The 25,958-nt window shown below is 42.1% G+C and overlaps 1 protein-coding gene across 1 annotated transcript in view; it reads left to right on the top strand.

The window, feature by feature from the left end:
* Nucleotides 1-25,958, top strand: part of LOC108796571 (otopetrin-1-like) — a 50,967-nt gene that overhangs the window by 5,539 nt on the left and 19,470 nt on the right. Inside the window, exons 2-3 of the mRNA XM_018568064.1 lie at nt 5,596-5,732; nt 24,793-24,851. Of these exons, the coding sequence (XP_018423566.1) occupies nt 5,596-5,732; nt 24,793-24,851 (196 nt within the window). The remainder of the gene's footprint in view (nt 1-5,595; nt 5,733-24,792; nt 24,852-25,958) is intronic.

Here is a 25,958-nt window from a genome sequence, read left to right as displayed (position 1 = left end):
CATCAACACAAGCTCATAGATTTGAATTCTGTTTACTTTGGAGAGATTTCCTTTCATTTCCTGTTGCGTCTCTAGGAGAGGAAGTATACAGAAATCCCAGGGGAACACGGGCAGCAAAAAGGTACCCAATAGGTCACTTTCGGACATGCTAACCAGTGCAAATACCATTTTCGGACATGATCATATATAATTTTAGTTTAGAAAGCACAGAATGCTTTACAGTCTGGGTGCACCCTGTATTAAATATTTGCAAGTAAAGATTATAAGCCAATAACAAAAATATACACATACCTGCAGTAGCTCTTATTCTTCACAACTGTGCATTGATGCTATGCTTTTCTGAACAGCTAAACTCAACTTCCAGGTAGAGAGCTTGGTCCCACATTCCGATTGGCCAGTCACTACAATGAGCTGCTTTGTTGGCCAAGTGGAATGAGTGGGGAAGCTTTACAACAAAAATCCCTAGCCCCCTAAGCTAGTTTTAGAACCTCACTTCTGTGCACACTCACCTCTCTGGAGGCGACAGCTTTTACATCCTCTGTACAGAAATGTATGCTGCCTGGTCAGTAACTCCCCATAAACTTAGTGACACTAAACTCTGAATTTAAATCTTAAAAATGCATTCAAGTACCTTAACTATTAACAAAAATGTATCTGATTTGTGTATCACTCGTCTGTAAATCCTCAAATCATCTCTGAATTTGTGCTGACACTGTCCTTCCTTCCGGAGGGTGGCTACTTTTGTTCCCCATGGTCCCTGTGTGTGCTTTAAAGTAGTCACCGCGATTCTTAAATTTTCTTCTTTTTTTTTTTTTTGCTTTCTTTCCAGAAAACAAAAGAAAAAAAGTCACTCTTAATTATTATGAGGAAGGCAGGGCTATAAGCATGTCAGCCTGTGACAACACAGGCTTACTAGGGGAGTGCAGGCCCAACATGCTCTTGTATAGCTTCCTGCTGTTGGCTTTGAAAGCTGAACTGCACATGTCTGACAATGCTACTATGGGTCTGAACTTATGGACAGTGTTAACAGAACAGTGCAGGAGCAAGACTGGCAGGTTTCCCTGGTATTGGTGCATCTTTTAGGGCCACAGAAAAAAAACTGCCTTAGTAAGGGTAGATAAACAGTATTTCAAGGAATAAAGTCATTTTATTTTTGGCATTCACATACACTTTAAGACCACTTTAACATTTTCTCAAATTTTAAAAAGACAGGCTGTGTATGTTCTATTAGAAGGATATCCCATGTAGGATATCCCATGTATACATCCAGTCTCAATTACAACTAATTAACTTCAAACAGAAAATTCAGTCAAAAAATGACTGAAAACTGCTAATTCAAAAGTAACATATGAAAGTGTGAACTATCTTACCTGGCCCCAAAAAATTAATTTTGTTCAGAAAGTTTTCTAATCCAGAGGAGAAGACAAAAAGTCAACATATTTATCATAATAGTGACCACTGTGACTGTCTTGACTTGAGTAAGTGACCCTGCGAGCCCCTGACACACTGGTACTCCTATGACACATGCGATGCTGTTGTCAAAATAAATATGTGATACACGTCTGTTTCAAGTGCTGGTGACTTCATATTTTCTTATCTGTTTCCGGCATGATACCATCAATAGCAATCATTTTGAGCGCCCACCAGTCATGTAAAGGTCAAGAACTGTGAGTTCAGCTTCTAAGTTGGATTTTATCGAGTTTTCTAATCCATACATCACTGTCAGACAGCACTGCCAGGATCTGATCTCACCTTTCTCTAATGCAGCTAAAGAAATACAAATTTATAAATAAAATGTGTGGCACTGTTATTGTTATTTTTACCAATGACAAAAGTGCTTTGTGCATAATTATAATCAACTGTGTATGTATGTTTAGTTACTCCAAAAGTGCAATATATATTCTATGAATGAATAGGATCATGATTGTACCTTATATTCAATATATATATATATATATATATATATATATATATATATATATATATATATATATATATATATATATATATATATATATATATATATATATATATATATATATATATATACATATACATATTTTTATTTTTTCAAAAGATAGTCCTTTTGAGTTTAGTGTTTACAACTGTATAAATTACACGTGTTGAAGTGCAAACAGTGCTCTCAATTCCCAAGCCACTAGCAATCTCAGTTGCCCACTTCAATAGATAAAATGCATTATTACATGTGTTCCACTCTTCACCACTCACCTTAACTGCTGGACCTAATTACACAACAAGGTCTACAGTGCTTAGTCTCCTTATGGAGTGAGGTGTCTCAACTCCAACACTCCGTGCATAAGGCCAAATTAGCTCACAGAGAAAACAAGCAAAACACTCTCATAGTGCCTTCTGTTAAATATCTCCAATTTATTAAAATAGAAAGGCTAAAAACTCACATAAGAGATACTCATCCACCCATGCACATAGTATGGCACTAGTTCCTAATTTGCAGTATTCCAAACACTCCTTAAACTCCGCACGTGACGTATTGCACAATGATGTTACTTGTCTTCGTCTTATGTGTTACATCAGTATGACTTTACAAGAGGCTAGGAGGTGAGTGAATTCCTGGTAGCACTTAAAGTAATACTAAGGCCTATGCTTTAAAAAAAATGCCCAACACATTTCCATGTCCCCAATTATTAACCTCTGGTCGCTTGTCACCTCCGCCGGGTCGGAGACGATATCGCCATCCCCTGAACGTCCCGGTTGTGTACTGATGGCAGAGGATTGATAGGCTCCTTCTGCTCTAAGAGAGTTTAGACACGTAGCGACATACCTTTTGCAGCGGATCCGCACGGCCGGGATAGCGCGACTTTCGGGGCGACGTTCCAGCGACGATCCAGCGACGGTAGCGCGACCTTCTCCGTCGGGCTCCATAGAAAAAAGGCAAAATGGCGCAAAATCCGCCGGTAGAAGCGACTTGCGACCGCGACGCGCGACATGGAGTTAAGACAGCTCCATTGAATAGCATTGGCCGGCGACTTCTCGCGATATCGCGCGGCAAAAATGCGCGATATCGCGGTGGAAATCGCGCGATAATTCGCTACATGTGAACGGGGCCTCAGTCAAACTGTGACAGTGAGAGCAGTGGAGGGAGCAGTGGCATGGCTTTTCGAACGCAGTGTGTGTCTATGGACGCACACAGCTAGGTCAGAAATCGCTTGTGTCCCTTCTATGGGGAAAGAAACTCAGGTGATTTCTGACCTTAGTTCAACACTGGGCCCAACCACCAGAATGACACAAACGATTTCTGACCCTAGTTTAACACTGTGTCCAACTACCAGGTTAGAGGCAATAGGTGGAGGTTTTTAGATATCATCACTTCACAAAGGATTTATATTTTCACAGTTAAACGTTCTGATATCTAGAATATATATGCATGTATATAGCACTATTCATTAACCATAGGAACACCTGTGCAAAGTTATTACGTTTAAATGACTGGTTATGACATGGACTTTGGAATAGATTGTATTGCATTATTATGCTAGTTTATGATAATAGGTTGTTGTTTGTTAGTTAGTTTGCTTGTTTTAGTGTTTAGTAGAAATTCCTGTTGTCATTTGTGATAGAGCTACACTATACGCTTTCTTATTGTGGTTTTGTTTGTGATAACACATTCTAAGTTGCACACTATAGATAGGGAATTCTTAGCGCAGACATTTTTATGATATCATTAAGATCAGCATCAGAAATGTTTCTGGCTGGGAATGTAACTTGGTGTTACATGATTCTTCAATGAGAAAACCTAACTTTAGTGGAACCATGGAACACACAATCATGTATTTAACAAGCACAGATTCAAAGCAAATTAGAAAGCAATGAATATGACCACTATGTTTAAATGAAAGCTGATAACAATCTCCGTATGGTAACCCGCCTTGCTTCCCATATAGTAAGAGTCTAATGCTTGTCTAGTCTAGACAGTTATAACATGGAGGAATACTTGCTTCTTGCTTCCCTGGCAGCCAGTGCTCTTCTTTGCTCCAGCCCCAGAGTTTGGGAGGCCCTTGATGTGCTTACAAACAATGCAGGAATGTGGGAAGGCCTTTGATGTCCTCACATACATTGCAGGAATGTGGGGAGACACTTGATGTCCTCACATACAATGCAGGAATGTGGGGAGACCCTTGATATCCACACATACAATGCAGGAATGTGGGGAGGAACTTGATGTCCTCCCATGCAATGCAGGAATGTGGGAAGGCCCTTGATGTCCTCACATACGATGCAGGAAGGTGGGGAGGAACTTGATGTCCTCCCATCCAATGCAGGAATGTGCGTAGACCCTTGATGTCCTCACATACAATGCAGGAATGTGGGCAGACCCTTGATATCCTCACATACAATGCAGGATTGTGGGGAAGCCCTTTATGTCCTCACATACAATGCAGTAATGTGGGGAGGTCCTTGATGTCCTTAAATACAATGCAGTAATGTGGGAAGGGCCTTGATGCCCTCCCATAGAATGAAGGAATGTGAAGAGGCCATTGATATCCTTACATACAATGTAAGACCACTGGTGTCCCTGTGGGGAGATTTCCTTTCAATTCCTGTCTCAGAGATACCAAAGGAAGTGAAAAGAAGGTATGCTTCTAGTTGTCGCTCATACAGGTGCTCCCATTGGAAGATTTTCCCTTTCATTCCTGCTACATTGGCAACTGCAACACTTATGATTTCATATTACTTTCTGTCCTGTTTATAGCAATTACAGGGACAAACGGAGACAGAGAGAATCTTCCTAGTAAGGACATATGCAGCAATTAAAACCTGATAGGGGTTTTAACACCAGTGTTAATTTTGACAGCAATTTTCAATTTAGTTTTAGTCATATTTTAGTCATCTGAATTGTTTTAGTGTTAGTCTAGTTTTAGTTGACTAAATATCAAAGGATTTCAGTTGACTAAATCCACAGTAAATTTAGTCTACTAAAATTTAGTAGGTTTAGTTAAAGTGTAATTTAAGAATTTCTCCAGAATTTCCAATCTCATTATATAATACTGGAGTTAACATCTGTTAACCTGTTATTACTTATGGTATTAAGGTTTGAACATGCAATACAGACACAGATTTAACTGTTGATATATATATATATCATGTCTTTATTTATCATAAAATTATATTAAGCCAAGCCTTTTAAAGAAACAATAATATTGAGTATTTTCAACAAAGGGCCGGTAATTAGATACAGTATGCATTGATTATAACAACTTGCAAATTATATTCTTTATTCTTTCAAGCAGAAGTGCAAATCTAAAATATTAAAATGAAAAACTATATTGGTTGTAATGCCATTGCACATATTACCTATTAGCCGTCCATTCAGGATGGAACCGGAACTGGAAGTCCAAAGAGATTAGTTCTGATTTGATCTCTTCCCAAATTGTCTCTCCCTATTAGTCAACGAAATTAACACTGTTTAACACTTCCTCACTCTATCCAAAACCTAAAAGATTTTGCCTTTATTTTGCTTTTCTTAGTAAATATGTGACTTCTATATCTGCCTACAGTTCTGCTTTGATGCTTGGTTGGAAGGTACCATTATATAAAGTCAACTATTTTGTATTGCAGGTGGCATCACGCTATTTGCAGTCATCACCCTTATTTTGGATTCCTTCAAAATTGGCTACTTCATTGGGTTCTCTGAGTGTTTATCAATAACAGAGGGGATATTTCCAGTGACTCACACCATCCACACACTTCTACAGGTAGGAGGATTCCTATATATGTACCAATTAACACGGAAGTCTGCCAGAGGTATGCAGAGATTTCTGTGCAGGTATCTTTTTTAATCTTTTGATAAGTATCATGACTGATTGTCTCCACTCCGCACGATGAATTGCCAATTGTTCTTGTAATTGAACCTTAATTGTTAGGTAGGGTATATTCCTATGACATTGTCCTGTCATTAGGCTATTTTATCTCCAGATGTTATTACTGCCCAATGGTTGCTTGTACTGTGTAATTATTTGTCCTAAAGTTATAGTATTAATATGAAGAGACAGCAGAGGATTTATGTCTCTGAGTACATCTTAATTAATTCCTGTAGCCTAGCATGCCGGTAGACTTTAGATCCCTGGTGCCCAATCTACAAGTTATTGGTACTTGTTGAGTGTCTTTTGGACCCTGGGCTTCACTAGTGGGAGCAATGATTTGCAAAGGGGCTGTAATGGCAGCGCTCTCTAGCAGAGTCATGTAAAATGTCCTTAGTCTTCAATTGTCTCCTGCAGCTTGTCTTCAGCCCTCAGTGACACCTGTAACATGTTCACAGTGCCCAATCATTTCCTCTAGTCCTGTGTGGCATTACAAATACTGAATATTGCATGCGGTTGTGCCAGGGGTCTAATTAGGTTCTTCTTATATGTCTTAAGTTGACAATTAGGGATGCACTGATACCGGTATTTTGGTACAGAGTACGATTACCGATAATTTTTTTCCGGTACTCGCCGATACCAATTACCGAGTAACGGAAGTCCCATTCAGGAAGCCATCGCCACCTGGCTTCCTGATTAGCCGGGCAGCTTGTAAAGACTCGCCACCCAGCTTCCCGATTAACAAGAAAGCCATCCCAGCCTGTCCCCTCTCACCTTGGCATGTCCATCCTGCCACCCCCGAGGCCTCTCCAACCAGGAGCAGTCTTCCTCCGGTACCCAGCTGGAGCCGTCTTGCTGGCCAATCATTGAAGCCGGGCTCCATGTAATGACGCAGCGCCCTGCTTTCTGATTGGCCAGGAGGCCGGCTCCATGCTCCCTCCTCATGAGATGAGGAGGGAGCATGAATCCGGCTTCCTGGCCAATCAGAATGCCGGGCACTGCATCATTACATGGCACCCGGCTTCCTGAATGGCCAGCTTCCTGACCAATTGGGAAGCCAGGCAGCGCGTCTTTACATGCTGCCCGGCTTCCTGATTGGCCGGGAAGTCAGCTCCATGCTCTCCCATTACAAGTGACGAGAGAGCATGGAGCCGCTTCCCGGCCAATCAGGAAACCGGGCAGCGTGTAATGTCGCGCTGCCCGGCTTCCTGATACAGGAAGTACTCGTGCTAGGCATCGGAGCATATGGGCGACTACGAGTACTCACCCAAATAATCGGCATCGACACCGATATCGATACTAGTATCGGTGCATCCCTATTGACAATCAATTATGAAAAACAATGTACCACTTTGGCATGCTAAAATCCTGCATAATCATACCGCCAGGGAGGTTAAATGTTTCCCCTCAGTGTGGAAGCAGCAATCTCTCTACAGAGGTCCAACATGTTCCCTATGTACATGTCTGCAATCAGCAGGAGGCATGAGCTTTGCTGATTGGAGAGCTCTAGTTTTGAGGGGCGTGTTTCAGACCAGCAGGAGGCTGCAAATAAAGACCCCCGTTCTCTGTGTGAAAGTAGTGGATTTTATCTGCAGTTTTCTATGGAAACCAAAAGTAAGACATTTACTAACTTGTGTTACCTGTAGAAATAGGGGTTCATTTATAAAAGTTCTGCCATGCTGTTCACACAGCACTAGGCCCCCTAAATGGTGTTGACAAGCAAAGGGAATTGTTTTAAATCAACCCCTTAAGATATAATTTAACCCTAGGCAAAAAGTACTTGCCCAGGGTTTAATACTGGTCATCAGGTAGGTACCTGCTTTTTTTTTTTATATAATTCAATTTTTATACTTTTTTGCCCATTTTCTGTCCCTTGATATGCATGCCATGTTTTGCTTTTCTCACAGAAGCCTCCTGTTTATACAACCCCGTCCTATCTACGTGCATGCCCGCTTTTAATGATGTGGATCAGTGGAAGCGCGTGTGGATGTGCATAGTGTTGTATGATAACACTGCATGTGCATAGAAGTACAGTCAGTGAGAGTTGACACCCTTGGATAGGAAGTGTTATACTGGCAGGACAAAAAACAGGAACAAAAAGCATAAAAAAAGAAAACGAATGCAGTCACCCCATCTAAGGGCTGGTAAGCTGCAATATACACTGCATGGCCCAAAAAAAGTCACCACTTGGATTTAGCTAAACAAATAGGTCAGAGCCATCCTTTGGATAATTAGTTTCGGTTCAGTAATATTATGTGCCCAAAAATTAGGTCAGCTGCCTACCTGAATATACTGAATGACCAGGTTTTTCCATCAATGGATTTCTTTCCTGATGGCACATTGGGCATATTCCAAGAGGACAATGCCAGGATTCATAAGGCTCAAATTGTGAAAGAGTGGTTCAGGGAGCATGAGACATAATTTTCAAGCATGGATTGGCCACCTCATAGTCCAGACCATAACCCCATTGAGAATCTTTGGGATGTGCTGGAGGAGACTTTACACCGTGGTCTGACTCTCCCATCATTACTACAAGATCTTGGTGAAAGTGAAGGCAAAATGAACCTATTTTAATCAAAATGATGTAATTTGGTAATTGAGTCCCCTACTGATTAATATGATGTGTGAATTGTAATGAAAGATCCATTTTAAAGGGAGACTATCATTTTTTAATAGAGTACAATATTTGTGACGTTTATTGTGACGTAGATTTTTTACTTTGCATGCGTGCATTGCCATATCACATCCATTTCACAGTATATTTTATATAGAATTGTAAGTTTCCTGTCAAGTTACTGTTTCTTGGTGCTAAGTAGCTGTTGGTGTCCTTATTGCAAAAAAAATGACAGGATAAGCCACTGAGTATACAGCTTTCACTTAAAGTGTGCTAACGCAGTTCTGGTTATAGGCTGAGAAAAAGCATAATGTGCTGTATATAGAGCCATTATGTACCATTAGGCACTCCTGGGCCTTTGTGGAGCGCAGTAAGACATAATGCGCATGGGCGTCTCGGGATTCCTGTGGCAAGAACCTGTGGATTCTTGCCACAGGAATCGCAGATGTGTCCATACAGATGCAGCCGCTGTGCCCATTCAATGACAGGGTGTCAGCTGCTGCATCTGCCTGTACATATCTGCATGTACAAGGTTTGATTACCTGAGGGTTGTGAGAGGAGCTTGTCCCGGGACACAAGCTCTCTGCATCCTGGGCAGGGCCATCCCCTGTTGCCTCAGACAGCATCTCTTTGGGTCACGTGAGGGAGTTGCAGGCAGAGTGGCATAGCTGCTCTGCTGTACAATGTTTACAGTGTACCTGCCACCCCCTTTCCTGCCAGAGCATCCAAGGTTGCTAAGAGCCGGGCCGGGAGATGTCTAAGGGCCATACACATCTCCCCACCCAGTTCTTAGCAACCTGGGACGATCTGGCCGGCGTCCTGCCCAGCCAGTGACAACACTAGGTGGGAGGTCGGCCAGAGTCAGAGCCAGAGCTGGGCAGGGAGATGATGCATGAAGCCCCCCCCCCCCACGCCTCAGTCGGCGAAAAGGCTACACCCCTGGTCCTGGGACAGGTTCTTGCCTTAGGGATCCCCAAATGTCCATGTGCATGATGCTTAAGTAGCACCAAAACCTCCATGTGCAGGTTCATTTTACTTTTCTATTTTCCTTTTGCTTTGTCTGGCCAGCTATTAATGCTGGTGGCTTACTTCAGCATGGTTTTCTGGTTTAAATTTCTTTGATAATCACTTGACATGGATTGTGACCATTTTAATGCCTTGGACAGAAACATAGATGTTCAGGCCTGCATGGTCTGTAAATTCATCAAACATAAGAAAATGGCAGCCATCGTTTTAAACTAGTATGGGAAGGGTGGTACACCAAGAGAACAAACAATACAACATTTATCAGTGCTGAGCCCCGCCAATTAACAAAAAGACCAGTGAGATGAATTTGCAAGTTTTTGAAACATGTTAGACCTTCTTGCAGGTTGGCAGGGCTGGGAAATTCTGCATTGTATTATCGATTGGTAAACAACCCCTTCCATCTTAGTCCTAAATTGATTGAGTGCTGCCATCTTTTCTAAATGCTGTATTTTGTGCACATGAAATGTCACCAGCTCCATCAACAAGGCAGCCATCAGAAAATTTGGGGCCCCTTACAAGTCTTTAGACCGGCCCTCCCCCGCGCCGCTGGACACAGGACCCACCTCAGAGTGACCCTGCAGAGCCCACCATAGATGCTGCACAGCCCATCTGAGACTGTCTATGGTGGGCTCTGAAGGGGTCTCAGGTGGGCTGGTCAGGGCTGCATGCCTCCCCTCCCTCCTTTCCTTCCTTCCTAGCTCCTCTTACCTGCACACATGGCCTCGTCTGCCTCCGGACCAGCCAGAAGTGACGTCCCGTCACTAACATGACGTCACTTCCGGCCAGTCCGACATCAGACGAGCAGTGTCGCTGATGGGGCCCTAGCTTGTCTCAAAGCTGCTCCAGCGGCAATGCTGGGGCCCTGTGCTGCTAGGGCCAGGCCTCCGCCTCCTCGCCCTTCACCATCGGCCGATAGTCATGTAAGGGACCCAGGCGGCCCCCCCAGCCTGCCCGGGCCCCTTACATGAGTATCGGCTGTACCCCCCTGATGGCTGCCCTCTCCATCAATATATGTCTGACGTTCTTAAACTAGACATATTATGCACTTCACAGCTGACTGACTATCAACTCAGCAAAACATGATTTTTAACATGTACAAGTATAATTACAACAACAAGTTTGGGCTCTTGCTATAATTTTTGGTTATGGGCTTATCTCTGTACTCGCAGCAAGATTCATTTGCAAATCTCCATATCAAACTATCAGGGTATTAATCAATGTGTTCTCCAGCTCCAGGGGTGTGTAGGTTTATAATGCTGTGCTTTTTACCACATTATACGAACTCTACAAAAGTAGTGCAAATAACCAAAAAAGTTGTGTTGTGGTTTCAAATAGTGACTAGGCAGAATGTGGTGGCACAATTAGCAAAGTAAATGTTTGCTCTGGTTGACATCTCCCCTTCTTTACTATGAAGTGAAAGGACAGTTAGGACTTGTGTCAATGGACAAATGTGGCTTCCTTTCAGGTGCATTCCACTTGCGTTTTTAAATCAGTTTGAGATACTTCTGAGATCATTCACGGTTGAAAGGTTGTTGGCTGTTTTCTTGGGTATTTTTTAAATGAAACCTGGAACCCCTTAATGCTGCCTTCCATGGCACATTTACAATATTTTGGCTGACATTTCATAAATATACCTAGAGTCTGTAATCCTTGTTCATTGCTGAGAAACACCTCTTCTTACTTAATTCTTTTGATAGGTGAAAATGCTGCCTTGTCCCAGTGGTACATATTCTGACTCCGATTGTTGTATTAGTGATTTATCCTTTTCTGAGACCTCCATGCCTGGCCTGTATAAGCAGATATAATCACTGTGGACAATCCTTATCAGATAACTGAACTCACCAAATACCTTTATGTGAATGCAGCAGGTTACAGCAGACAACAGGATACAGCAGATGAATGAATAGATGGCATTTGAAGATCAAGGATGATAATGTTTCCAGACATTACACTAAACTAGTTGAAGAAGAAAGGGGAAATACATCACAGATAGGAGAGCACACTTAAAAACATAGTGCAGTAACCAGAATTACCACAAGATGTCAGTATAATAATTAGCCATATAGTGCCAATGAGGAAATGGCTTAAGGAAAATAAACTATATGATTCTCATTTAACATTAATATAAATATATGAACTATGGCTATGGATTGTGTCATTTATACACAACTATTATGACAGCACAGAACATGTGGGGTTAGTATATGAACTGTACTACATGTTGGAATGAAGGCTTCTCCAATACATATAGGCCTAATTTTGTTTGGAGACAGATAACCCTGTGAACTTGTCATGTTCTAAATAATTTTAGTCTTAACAATATTGCTCAATTGCTTGCAAATAACTGTAGCAACCTTCATATCAATTCTGTGTCTCTGGAAATTTTGTTATCAATTGCACAAGATGCATGGAAGTGAGATCTAAATTAGGCCTAAATATTAATCTTCTAGAAAAGCTTTATTTGCCACTGTATTCTACAAATCAACAGATTTTAAGAAACTGGTCTTTTCTTTTAGATCCAGAATTTTCATAGGTGTACTTATCAATATTCATTAATACTTGTGATCATTGCATTCAATAACCACTCAGGAAAGAGTTTTCTACCATTGTTTTGGTTTTGTTCTTGTCTGCAGTGACTGATGCTTAAAACCCTTTCACGCGGGCATTCTAGTCAAGTCCACCTGTCACTTTTTCAGGCAGATCTGATTAGGAGCCCAGTGTTAGTCTTTGGGCAGCAGGAACTAAACGGACATGCACCTGTTTACATGTGATTGCCCCCGACTCGAACCAGGTCTGGAAAACCAAAAGGAACAGAGTTCTGTTTTGGCAGACCTGATCATGGCAGATTGGGCGTAATCTGACATGTTCATTTACATCCGACTCCCCATAGACCAACATGGCAATTTCAGTGTGTTCCTCCATCACAATGCTTACTTTTTAAGCATCTTGTCTGGAAGGGGCGGTAGCAGTTTGCTATAGCCACAATGTATGATTGAAGAGGTGACTTCACAAAAGTTCTTGTTGGGTAAAGCCACAGTTACAGAAGAGGGAAAGCTATTGCCACATGCCTCTCATTTCAGAGCTATGGGAGAACAATCCTGCAGATTTTCCTATCTATGAATGTCCGATAACAGCTTCACAAACCAGTTTCATCTGAGCAATGGCCGAGGGCCACACTGAGGTAACAGGAAGGTTATTGGAAGACTTTTCTGTGGCTCCCTCTTCTCAGTTGTTGGGACACATCACCATAGAATCATGCCAGGACATCATTCAAATCTTATAGGATTCAAGAATACATTCAGGTAAGTTGACTCCTTTTACACATTTTATATTTTTATGGTTTGACAGTTTCAAGTAAGGTGACAACTTCAAGCAATCTCTCTCTCTCTCTCTATATATATATATACATATATATATATATATACAGTATATATATATATATATAGAGAGAGAGATAGAGAGAGAGAGAGAGAGAGAGCATACGAGCACATATGTCAGAGCAAATTATTTATGTTATGCTTACTACAAAAAAAAAATGGTGCTGTTAAGACAAATATGAAAAGTAAGAATAATCCTATAAGCACATTCACCATTTTCCAATGACAGTCTATACTGATAGAATGGGCACATGTGCCGTTTTCTCCTGCAGAACATATTACAAACTAAGCAAGATCCAATTTTTATAAGCTCTGCAATTTTTGTTTCCTGTGCTGTTCTGCATTTAATGAAAAGTTTCAGTGTGGTGCATGTGAAACATAAAGGTGGCTTCTCTATGTGCAATTAGCACCAAATCATGGTAATGAGGCCGCATTGCATCAATGGACAAAACTTGCTCTGCAGGATAAAAGTTGTGGGAGCCCAGTCTCTTAGGATTAATATTTTCTAGCATTTTGATGGTCATTTTTCTAAAAACATTTTTTGTAACAGTACTGTAAATGCACAGTGTGATATTCTTAATCACGAAAACAACCAGGTAAGCATTACTAAGCAGATTTTTTCAGATCTCCAGTTTCCTGGGACCATATCATGTGGAGGGGTATTTGAAATGACTATATTTCAATCTGACCTAGCCAACACATGTCTCACAGTCGATTCATACTATGCGTTGGGTTAATGCAGAAGGTTATTTTGCATTAGGGCACACTGAGTTAAGGAAGTCCATTATTTTGAATGGGCTGGCAGTGAAATTTAACACATGAAAAAATGGACATGACCCTTTTTTATAAATACAGTGCACCACAATACACAGCATGTGCATTGTGGTACTATGTAGTGGTGGTTGAAAATGAATGCCAAGATGGTTAATGTGTTAACTCGCATTTCAGTAATGTGCAGTAAAACATGCTTGATTCTCCATAAACCAAGCAACAACCTAACTCAACAATTTGGTATTTGTGGATTTGTGGTATTTGGTCTGGCTGAACATATTGGGGATTCCTACCCACATGGCCCCGACTAGCTTATTTCGCACACAAGACGGGCAGTTGAAAATTCTTTCGGCATGCTTGCTAGCATATTCTGGTTCTTTTACACAGCTATAAACTTGTTGCCACATAAAAAATATATTACAATTATTGTTTGTTGTATACATGATCATTTTATGTTACTTAAAATAAGGTTACCAGATTTCCAAAATTAAATCCGGGGGCACCTTACTGACCACACCCACTTGTAACCACACCCATAAAACCACTCCCCCATTTATATCATGCCCTGAAACAATTGGTCACAGAGAAAGCAGTCATTGAAGATGTAAGGAGTTAAATAATGCGTGCACACAGTGTGCCATTGCGTCTTATGTGTGCAGTCAACTTGCACAAACAGTGGGAGCGGCATAAGATGCATGGTTAAATAAACCCTGAGCCTATACTACTATGGGTCCAGCGTGTGTAATGCTCAGAGTGCAGGGATCAGGAGTGTGTAACGCACAGACTTCAGGGGTCAAGAGAGCATGGAGCAGAGAGCAGGAATCAGTAGTATTTACCATACAGAGTGCAGGGGTCAGGAGTAGGTAGCACATGGAATAAAGAAACACCTCTCTCATGAAATGGTAACCTACCAGTGTCTGGAAAGGTGTTACACAAGTTTCGCTTCAACGCGTCCTAAAGTTGTTTCATCCTGTGCTCCCTCTGTGAGGGTAAGATGATGTTAGGATCCAGAGCACCTCCAGGTGGCGCTGGAGCTAAGCCCTGCAGTTCCTGGGTTCACCTGCAGGATTCTCCAGGTAGGTAGGAACTGCTAGGTACCAGACCACCACTGGGTGATGCTGGTACCTGCAGCTCCAGTGCTCACCTGTGGGTGTCTCCCAGCTGCCAGGAATCAGCCCTTTACCTATTGCTTCCTGGGAGGGTATTTAAAGTCTGCAGTGTGGACCTTGGCTCAGTATTCCGTTGCCTTCCCCTGTTGCCTGAGTCCTGTGTCCTGAACCCTGAGACCCTAATGCCTGTTTGCAATCCTGAACCCTGTTTCCAGTGTTACCTGTTGCAGTCCTGAGAATTAATACATGTTTGCAGTCCAGAGCCCTATGACCTGTATGTAATCTTGTACCCTGTCTCCTGTTTGCTGTCCTGAGCCCTGTTTCCTGTGTTGTTACACCTGTTGTATGTTATAGGTGTCGGGGGTCACATTATTGGTTTGTGCCTGTTGTTGGTTGTTTCTGTTAGTTTGTTATGTTTATTAAACTATCTATATATAACATACTTGCCTGGTCCGTGTAACATACTTGCCTAGTCCGTGTGGTCACACGTGTTTGGTCTGCCTATGTGGCTACCTGCATAGGTGTGGGGTCACCAGGGGCGACCCTGGAAAAGCACCCTCCCAGGGCATGTGGCCTGGTATGGGAGGGAGGGGGCCCCTCCCTCCCCCCCCCCCCCCTTTCTCTGCTCTGCCAGGCCTGTGCTCAGATCAAGGGTCTGGTCGGGAATTTTAGGGGGTACCCCATGTTTTTTCCAACCCATTTTGGGGGTGAGGTTCCTCCTTAAAATGCCTACCAGACCTTAAGGGCCTGGTATGACTTTGAGGTGGAACCCCACACACTTTTTTTTTTTAAATATTAACTTGGGGTCCCTCCTAAAATTCCTACAGACCTAAAGGGTCTGGTATGACTTTTGGGGGGAACTCCAGGCTTTTTTTTTCTTTTTCTTTTAAATGGGGTCCCTCCTAATTTTCCTACCAGACCTAAAGGGTCTGGTATTGTTTGGGAGGGGGAACCGCACGCTTCTCTTTTGTTTTCTTTATAAATGTAATTTTTGCTGCAGCAGGTTCTACACATCGTGCAGATGTGCCACTTTTCAGGCAGTTTAAGGGGACCCCCCAGGCACGGTATTTAAAGGAATTTTTAATTTTTATTGTTTCCTTTTAAGTGATGTTAAAATCACTGCTCCTTTAAAACAATATTTTTTAAAGGTTTTTTTTTCATTGATACATGTCTCCCAGGGCATTACCGGATCCCCATACACCTTTTATGGCCAATAACTTGCATATAAGCCTTCAAAAAGGGGACAACTGATTTCAAAGTTCTGGTCCCATAGACTTGCATTGAGTTCGAGTTTGAATTTGAACTTTTTCCATGTTCTAAAGTTCGAATTCGAACCAAACACGGGGGTCCAACGAGGCCAAAACATTGCCTTCCACATGCTGGTACATAGCTGAAATGGCCTTACGTGAAAAAAAATTGCGTTTGGGAATCTGCCACTGTGGTACAGCACATTCTGCAAATTCACGGAAGGGGGCAGAGTCCACCAGATGGAAAGGCAGCAGTTGTAAAGCTGCCAATTTGGCCAAGCTGGCATTTAGACGCTGAGATGGGTGGGGCAGTATTTTTTTTCCGCTGCAGCAGCTGGGGCAGCGAAATTTGACTGCTCAAATCAAAAGCTGGTGGGCTATTATTATTTTTAAATTCAAATAAATATTTTCTATATCAATTAGCCACTTTTTTAATTTCTCTATCTAAATTTTTTCCCTATATTCTTTCTCCAAAAAACAAGTTTTTAAAGTGGCCACCTGCTCATAATAATCAGTGAGAAAATGACAATTTCCTCTTATTTTAAAATATTTTTCCACCAGGGAGGATGGCAACTGTTTTTTTTGGCCCTTACCTAAAAAACTCATCTTTATCTAAATTTACTGAGCTTTAATTAAGAACTCCCTGGCCTAAAGGTATCCTCTTTCTCTGTATCCTTTCTCCCTGCATTCCCCCTTTTTCTTGGAAAGCACACTCTGTTTAACCTTCCTCTTTCTATATTGGGTTACACCTTCTGCCAGGTTGATGGCTGTTCTCTAAAAAATGATTGCAGATTCCATCCTGATCACGTTTAAAATAATTCTCTAAGGCTGGGTTCACACCTGGGCGTTCCTAATAGGTGCGTTTTATGCCCTTGCGTTTGAAGCACGTTTTTTGTCCAATGAAACGCGCGTTCGACGTGCCAGTTTTTAACCTCCCTGGCGGTATGATTCCCTCCCCCCTTTTTTTCTCTATCCGTTTTTCGTATTTTTGTTTAGTTTTTACTTTTAAACTTCCCGCCAGTTCCGCCCCCCTGCGACGCGGACGCTCGCAAGGGACGGAAGCCGGATGCCGGCAGCGGCCGGAGGACACAGCGGGGATCGCGGAAAAGGTAAGACCTACGCTGTATTCCAGAGTGCGGCTCGGGGGTACCGCTTTGGTGCAGAAAATTAACCCCGAGCCACACTCGGGAATACCAATGGATATGTGCTGAAATCTGCCCCTACGCAAGAAAAAGAAGCTCAAGTACTTTTTCGCGCGTAGGGTGTTTTTCAGCACGACAAAACGGGCTGAAATACGCCTAGGTGGGAACCATGCCCATAGCGATTAAAAAGATTTCAGCTCTTGATCGTTTTTCAGCGCTTTGATCAGTGCTGAAAACACCCAGGTGTGAACCCAGCCTAAAGATTTCAATCTATTTGTATAAGTTATTGAGAAGTGGCCATACCTAGGTAGATGAAAATTTCTATTATTTATATTTTTCGGAGTTTGTGGCATCCACTTGTGAGGGATTGTTGTCACATTGTTTTCCTGTTATCCTTTTTTATGGGAACCCTTTCCACCTCTAATGTCTTTAACTACTTCAGGACCGCTGTACACATATATACATCCTGGTCCTGAAGTAGTTATACCTAAAGCATGGCTACTGATGCAGCTATGATCTTGGTACCCTTTTTCTCAACCGCCAATTTTCTTTTTCTGTGCAGCCGCCCAGATCACTTGTAGCAGCCTGCATAGGTGGCGTCTCCCCACTGTGGCTTTTTAGGGTCCCCAACTTCTCTGGGGAACTCAGGACCACGTCAGTTAGTGTCAGGATGGAGAGCGGGAGCAGACAGGGTAATATCTATTGCCTGATCTGCTCTGTGCTCACAGCTATTAGTGGCTGGCTGAAATTCCGGTTACGCAGGTGATCGGGCACAATGCAGTGCTTGATCTCCTGCATTAGAGGTCAGGGGTCTAAAAGACCCAAGATGTCTCCGTTACGAGATCCTGTCACCTCCAAATGCTGTCACATAGGGGCTTGTTATACCCTGCGTGACAGCAATAAAGTTAAGTGAAAAAGAAATAAAAAAGTGATTTAAAAAAAAAAATTAAAACCAGCCCCGCCATTTGCATGCGAAAGAAAACGCTTGTGTAGGGCATGGATGTATACATAAACGATGATTGCGCCACACATGTTAGGTATCACTGTGAATGTCGGAGTGAGAGCAATAACTACAGGTCCATCATTTTGCTGTAAACTCTGAGCAGTAAAGGCTTTAAAAGTGTCGTCAATGGACAATTCTGAGTACCATAATTTTTCGCTATTGCACAGACGTGAATATTGTGCGATATAAAAAAAAAAGCAGCTACCATTTTCTACTCTGCTTTCAGAAAATATATGCAAGGTCTGTCTGGAAAGTATCCAGCCATGTCATATGAAAAACAGAGACATTCATTGAAGAAGATACAAGAAACATTATACATAAGACAATGACGCCTCAGTCCCCCTCATTTTTGTCATATTGCATCTCTCAACTGACAAAGAACATTGAGGTAGTACTCCTTATTAATTGTTTGGCCTGGAGGAGCGTACTCGTGATGGACTCGTGATGGACAACACCTTCCCAAACAAAAAAAAGTCAGTTAATATTGTCTTGATCTTGCTGCAACTTTGCTGCGCCTTCTTCGGGCATGGAGAACCAGGTGGTTTCCATTAGGTTTCCATTCGTTTCCAGATCATAGCCGTAGACCCACGATTCATCTCTGGTTATTACCTTCTTGAGGAAATCTGGTTCATTGGTAGCAAATTGAAGCACCTCATTAGCAACCGCTGCACGATGTTCCTTCTGCTCTGGGGAGCAGAAGTCGCAGAACAAATTTTGCCACGACACGTTTCACGCTAAGATCCTGCGTCAAAATCTTGGACATAGTAGTTTTTGGAATCCCCAGATCCGCTTCTAGTTCTCACACTGTCAGTCACCTATCTTTGTTGATTGCAGCCCGTACACATTCAACATTCTCAGGTGTTCACTGTTCTGCTTGTTGCAGGCCTTCCAGAACGTGGATCACTTTCAACAGATTCTTGACCATCTTTGAAGCGTTTGTGCCACACTTTTATTTGCACTGCACTCATTGCATCATCCCCAAAAGCCTTCCAAATCATCCGAATAGTTTCCACAGAGGAATGTTCAAGCTTAACGCAAAATGTGATGCAGATTCATTGCTCTACTCGCTCAGTCATTTTGAATGCGACGGCCACAGTACACATGGTCACTCAATGGCGTCTAGTGCCCCCACTGACTAGTACAGTGAAGTCATCACTGTTCATGCATGCGCATTCCAGTCCACTCTCCTTGGCTGCCAGGTTACATCGATGTCGTACAAACCGTCATTATATTAACAATGGCTGGACTTTTTCCATACAGACTTCGTACTTGTTTGGGATTTTAACCACTTCTGGACCACAATAAGTCTATATACGGCGGCCCGCAGAATTGGTTAAAACAAGAACACGGCTGCTGCAACCGCCGTGTTCTTGGTGTCATTTTTAACAGCCAACGATGACTGTTAATGTACAAGCGATCTGGCGTCTATACAGCTGCCGGATCGTTTGTACCGTGTGGTACTGTCCCCTCCCATCCCCCGCCGGGGCCGCCATTGGCTTCACTGGGCTCAGCTGTCCCCGTGTGGTGCCCAGGACCGGCTCGGCGGGTCTCCCCGCAAGGATCAGAGAGAGATTCAGCAGCTTCCAGCCGCTGATTTCTCCTTTGATCACTGGACCCAAAAGTGATGTGTATTACATCACTTTCGGTGTCACTATTTACATTCTCCGGCTCTTAGAGCCAGGAGAAGAAGCTGGGGAAGCAGATCACACCAGGACCTGTCACACCATATCTGCTATTACATAGGGGGCTTGTTATCCCCCTATGTGAAGTAACATATAAGAAAAATAAAAAAATGTAAATCCCTCCCCCCCCACCTGCACGCACATACACACTTAAACACATGTTGGTGCGCCTACATGCAAAAACGACAATTGCGCTTCACACATATCAGAGTGAGAGAAATAATTCTAGAGCCATTAACCATTGTTAGCACTAAAGTGATGAGCGGTACAAGCATTTAAAGTGTTCCCTATGGAACATTTTGGGTATTTAAGTTTTTGCGGCTTCACGGCCGAACGCAATTTTAAGGCTTGACATGTTTGGTATCTATTTACCCAACATGACCCCGTCTTTCATACTTTACCAAAAATTGGGTATTATATTCTGTTTCTGTGCACTAAATTTTAATTTAATTTTAGTTTATTTTATCCTAAAAATACTGGTTTGATAAACATTTGAGCAAATACCATGCAACATAAACAATTGCAACTAGCATTTTTGTATTCTACAGGGCCTCATATATAATTGTTTGGGCGTTTGAAGCTGTTTTCTAACCAAAAATGTATCATGTGTGTGCAGATAGTAAGAAATTGCTCCGGACAGCAAGTGGTTAAAGTAATTTTCTATCCAAAAATTCAGATTGTAAATCAGTTTTTTCTAAGGTAGCCTAATTTGGTGCTTTCTCTTTTTTATTTTGACATTTATAAACCTGCTTTCTCTTAAAATCATTTTAAATCTCATCAGTAAGAAAAAAAAAAAAAATTCAAAGCGCCAATGATGACCAACAGATGAAAATAAAGTGCAAGCGAGGATAACTAGGAGTTCTGCCCCACTTCAGCCTGGGAAGCTGCAACACTATGGGAGAAAAGAAGAGAGAAGGGCGCCCACCCTAGTGTAGATGGTTTTTAATAATGTGAGCTAAAGTACAAGGTAAAAACATACTCACAATGAGAATCAGTAAAATCATATGAAATGAGCCAGAACGATATCTGAATATCAGCATTTTAAATCTAATTTATATTTCTTTGGTTGGTTTATGTGACCTCTTTGTCTGCATTATTTGTTTTATCTTGCATTGAGCTGAAACCCCTTGGTAGCCATCCATCCCTTAAAAAGATATTGATTTCTCTTCAAGTTTTTCAATCTCACATCAAGCTGTAACTGTTTCCTTCTTCTACTTTTTACTAAAAGGGTTAACATCTACCTTCCACAGAAATTCAAAACAACCCATCATTCTTTAATGTACTCTATATTAGTAAGACCATTGTTAGGTGCTACCTTCTACCTTAAACTACTATACTGTATATCTTTCTAGAGTAACAATATTCCACCAATTATTTAATTTCTTTTCCTAACAAAACCTAGGTACTTAAATACTATTCTACTGTATGTCTTCTGCATGACAGCTTAAGGTGATAGTAGTTATACTAATGTAATACTTGGACATTAGAAGAAGAAGGCCTGAAAGCTGGTCTTGAAAATGTAATTGTTAGTGGAAATAAAAAAAATGTTTCATGGACAGTATACAACTGTGTTTTGGATGACGTGTCATTCTGAGTTGAAAAAACCTTCCTCTATATTATCACTTATGTTTTCCAAAAATCAAAAACATCCATTATGAGACAGCTAGAAATGTTAAATGTGCAAATTAAATTATATAATGAAATATACATTGCGCTAAGTATGTGTTGAAACAAAATGACTAAAATATAACAATACAACAAGTGAGCTGCTGTTTGGAAATTATCGCAATCTTAATTTAAAAAACACAATATACAAATTAAACACTTGCTAACTGACTCTTGTACTATATGCAAACATTAATATATACAATTTAAATAATCACAAGTATTGTACTACAGTAAGTCCCAAATCCAAAAATGTGAAATTCAGAACGTAATAACCAATAATTCAAAGCTATAAATCTTCTTGTGTCTTTTCAATACTTTTTGTGTGTTCACCCAATGAAATAATGATCCTCCACCTGACAGTAAACAAAACAAATCAGAATGGCTGGCCCCTATCGACAAGAAAGGGGATCAGCTGTTTCTGGGATTCACCAACTTCTACTCTACGTTTCTACAGAAAGTCTTGGCCATAGTTGTCCCACTAACACAACTTACCAGCCTTTACACCTCCTTCTCATGGCTGCCTAAAGCCCGTTTTGCCTTTGATTGCCAATTGTGAAGCATCTGGATCCATTGCTGCCTTTCTTTCTGGTGGTGGATGCTTCAGAAACAGCAGTAGGGCCAGTTCTATTGCAACACACAAGCCCCAAAGCACATTTGCACTGTTGCCTTCTTCTCACAAAAGATGAGCAATGTTGGCAATAAAAGCAGCGCTACCGGAAGAGGGAGTCCATCCCATTCTCATTTTCACTGATCACAAGAATCTAGAGTACCTGTGAATGGCTATTCATTTTAGACCACACCAGGCCAGATGGGCTCTAGATTTGATTTTCATCTGACCTAAAAGCCCAGCTCCAATAATGTCACGCTCAATGCTTTATCCAGGATGTTTCCTGATAATCCTGCTACTTCCTCATCTGACACCATTCTTTCTGAAAAGAACTTCCTGATTATTGAGTCCAACCGCATGGCTCAGATTAAGGAAGTTTTAAAGGTATACTTAATTGATCCTGAACTAGACATCCATTGGTTTATTTTACTTGTTGATGCGTAAATATGAGACTTATGTTCTTGAGGATCTCTGGGTTGCTTTTCTGAAATCCTGCCATTATCTCCTGCTTGTTGGGCACTTTGGAGTTTCCAAGATGCAGGATCTAGTGCAGCCAACCCCTGGTGGCCGTTTCGTGCCAAGGACTGCAAGTTGTTTGTCTAGTCCTTCTTCACATGTGCCCATTCCAAGAGCAGCAGTGCCGAGCCCTACTGAACCCAACCCGCCCCTGGAGTATATTTTTAACAAATTTAATTGTGGACCTTTTACCATTAAGGGGATTTAATTATTTTCTGGTGGTTGTCAATAGACCTACATTTATGGTGCACTTTGTTACGATGAATGGTATTCCTTATGCAGGAGCCACTGTAGAAGCCTTCATTAGAAAACCCATTCGGTTCCATGACAGAAGGGTTCAGTTCACCTCGACGTTTTGGCACTAACTCTATAGGAAGTTGCAGATCTACTCGTTCTTATATACAGGTTACCATCCTCAGACCATCTGTTAGACCATAAAAAACAACTTTGCTTTAGCTTCCCAGAACAATTGGGCCTCTCTGCTCCCCATTGCTTATAACAATGCCCTGTACTCTTCCACCTTCTTTGCGAATAATGCGTTTCATCTTGCGTCTCCCCCAAGTTGTCCTCCTGAATCTTCAGTTCCTGAAGTGTAAGACAGGTTTCTTTTCTAGCTTCCAAATTGAAGAATTCCATTCTTTGCCGTCCCAAACCCAATCCAAAGCTAAACAAGAGGCTAACAAAAATAGAGTGACTGTCTTTCCTTTAAACCCAGTGATTTTATATGGCTTTCTGCCACCAACCTAAAATTATGGTGGCCCTCTTAAGAAGCTGGATGCTAGGTTCATTGGCCCATGCCCTATTCAAAGCATCATTAATCCTTTGGCTTTCAAAATCAAATTCAGACTCTCTTAGGGTCCAATCCGGTGCTCATGTGTCATACCTAAAGCCAGTATCTCTGAACCAGTTTCCTGGAAGGTCATGTCCACCTCCTACTTTCATCTTGGTGAATGGCAATGAGAAAATTTGAGGTGGATATGGTTGTGGCTGAACCACTGGGTACCTTCTGTTCCTTATCAAATGGAATAGCAAAAGAAAAGGTTTGGCACGAAGGAAAGGCCTTTCATCATTTTCACCCTGAGAAACACGTCCCTAGGGATATCTGGAGGTTGCCCTTAAGAGGGGTCAATGTTACAGTACTTTGAGGGTCTGCCTCTGTACATCCATGTTATCCTGTAAGTGTGCAATGCATTGCACGTGTGCCAGATCATGGCCTTTTATCTAGGGCCAGATGTGCATGTAAGAATGTTTATGGTGCACCGAGGTATGTGCCTGTTGACACGTGTGCAATAATATGCATTACGCAGGACATATACAGGGCCAAGAAGGATATTTGTACTCTCTCCCTTATATGGTGACTAATGCTGTGACTTTTTGCCAGCTACCTGAGATTGCTGATTTCTGCTTTGCCTGTTACTGACTTTGCCTTTGTCTCCTGTCTCATTGCCGATTCAGCTTGATCCTGGTTACTCTTTCTGGCTGCCCAACATGACCTCTGCCTGGTCACTGCCTACTCTTACCTGCTGTCTGCATCGACCCCTGTCTGGACACTGCCTGTCTCAACCTCTGCCTGAACACTGACCTTTCGTATTGCTGTTATCCTGTCTCTACATTGTAGCCACCCTATTCCTGCTATCTCTTGGAGGGGCTGTCCTGCAGGCCACAACCTGGTGGCATCTTGCAACAAAGCAGCCCAGTGGCCATTAGGGTTATTAGCCCATCACTCCTTGCAGGGTGCTCTGGTAAAGACTAAGGTGCCACTCAGAATTTGCATGTCGGGTGAACCTACATCACCTGCCGGAGGATTGAAGCTGTAATACCACCCTTAGATATAAATTTGCAGTCTTATGAAATGTGATTTAAAGGTGAACTTTAGTTTGTCAATAAATTATTGTCCATATTGTTACTGAAATTTTTTTTGAAACATTTTCCTCATAACACTCACTATTTAAAACTGTATGTATGCATGTATGTATTGCCAGTGCCTGGATAATCCTTTATGTCTAATATGTTTAAACAGATACATTTCAGAGGCTGCATTTTATGCTTTTAGCAGTGTTAAGTAAACATTGTTTTTTGAGGCAAATACTGACAACGTTATTTATCTTCTTGCAGTTATCTATGTGTTAATTGGTTATCATAATATTATACATTCATTTTAGTTATGGAAGACTGCGCTCTGCTTTCTCCTAGGTATACTTTTTATGGTTCCACGCTAAAGATGTCATACAGTCCTTTAAAACTCTTGAAAGGTAATGATCACTTGGTTTTAATTATTTGTAAAAGAAAACTATAATTGTTTTTCAGTCAGTATTTTGATCCTTGATATCTATGATTGAAACTGTCTAAGAGAGCTGTCTAAAATTAGGGAGGGGGAGAGAGGTCATTGCTCTGATGCAATTATCTATGTGAAATTTTCAGCTAGAGCTATTGAGCTCCACTTAGGGCCGGACTGGGACTAAAAATAGGCCTGGGCATTTTAGACTGAGCAGCCCAATCACGTGACCACCAACAGGCCCCACCCCTCACAATTTCTGAATTGAGAAAGCTGGTTGGATGGCCAGTGAAACGTCTTCAAGAAAAATACAGAAAGTCCAGTTGCCTTGACTTATTTTTTACAGATATACCATGTGACTTGGATGAATGAACCTTCACAGACATATTACTATAGAGAATCGGATCTCACTGGCCCTCCAACCCCTGCAAATCCCCCCTGGGACCCGGTTGATGATTTTTACAGATCCTGCACAGCCCCCCTGAGACCCTGCAGTCTCAGGGGGCTGTGCAGGATCGTGGTTGGCTCTGCCCACCATAGACCTTGCAGAGCTCACCACAGATCCTGCAAAGCCCCCTTGAGACCAAGCATAGCCCCCCACAGATCCTGCAGAGACTGTGCAGGATCTCAGGGGGGCTCTGCAGGATCTGTGGTGGGCTTTGCAGACTGCAGAGCCCCCTCAGATCCTGCAGAGCCCACCAAAGGGTATTGCACAGCACACCTGAGACTCTTTGGTGGGCTGTGCCGAATCTATGCTGGGCTCTGCCAGCACAGTCCTCTTACCTTGCACGGCCTGACCTTTTTGGAACGCGGCCTCCTTGTCATCTTCACTGCCCGACAGGAGCTTCGGCGACGCCTCCCGCCTCCTCTGTCAGGGTCTCTGCCTCTTCCGTGTCTCCGCCTCTTCCGTCTCGGGGGCACTCAACACATTTTTTTCTCTCATGGGGTCTGGTTGCCACATTTCATACTTTAAAATAAAATGTAACTATATCCAGTTTAAGTAGTACAGACACTCATACCTTGTTCTTGCAGTCTTCTCTTCCTTAGCAGGGGTGAGGGGTGGCGATTTGCATATGAATGAGCC

The sequence above is a fragment of the Nanorana parkeri genome, unplaced genomic scaffold (assembly GCF_000935625.1).
Source record: "Nanorana parkeri isolate BGI_ZX_2015 unplaced genomic scaffold, ASM93562v1 scaffold1134, whole genome shotgun sequence".
Lineage (NCBI taxonomy): Eukaryota > Metazoa > Chordata > Amphibia > Anura > Dicroglossidae > Nanorana > Nanorana parkeri.
Note: the sequence above shows the minus strand (reverse complement) of the source record. Positions and strands in the feature narration are given on the sequence as shown.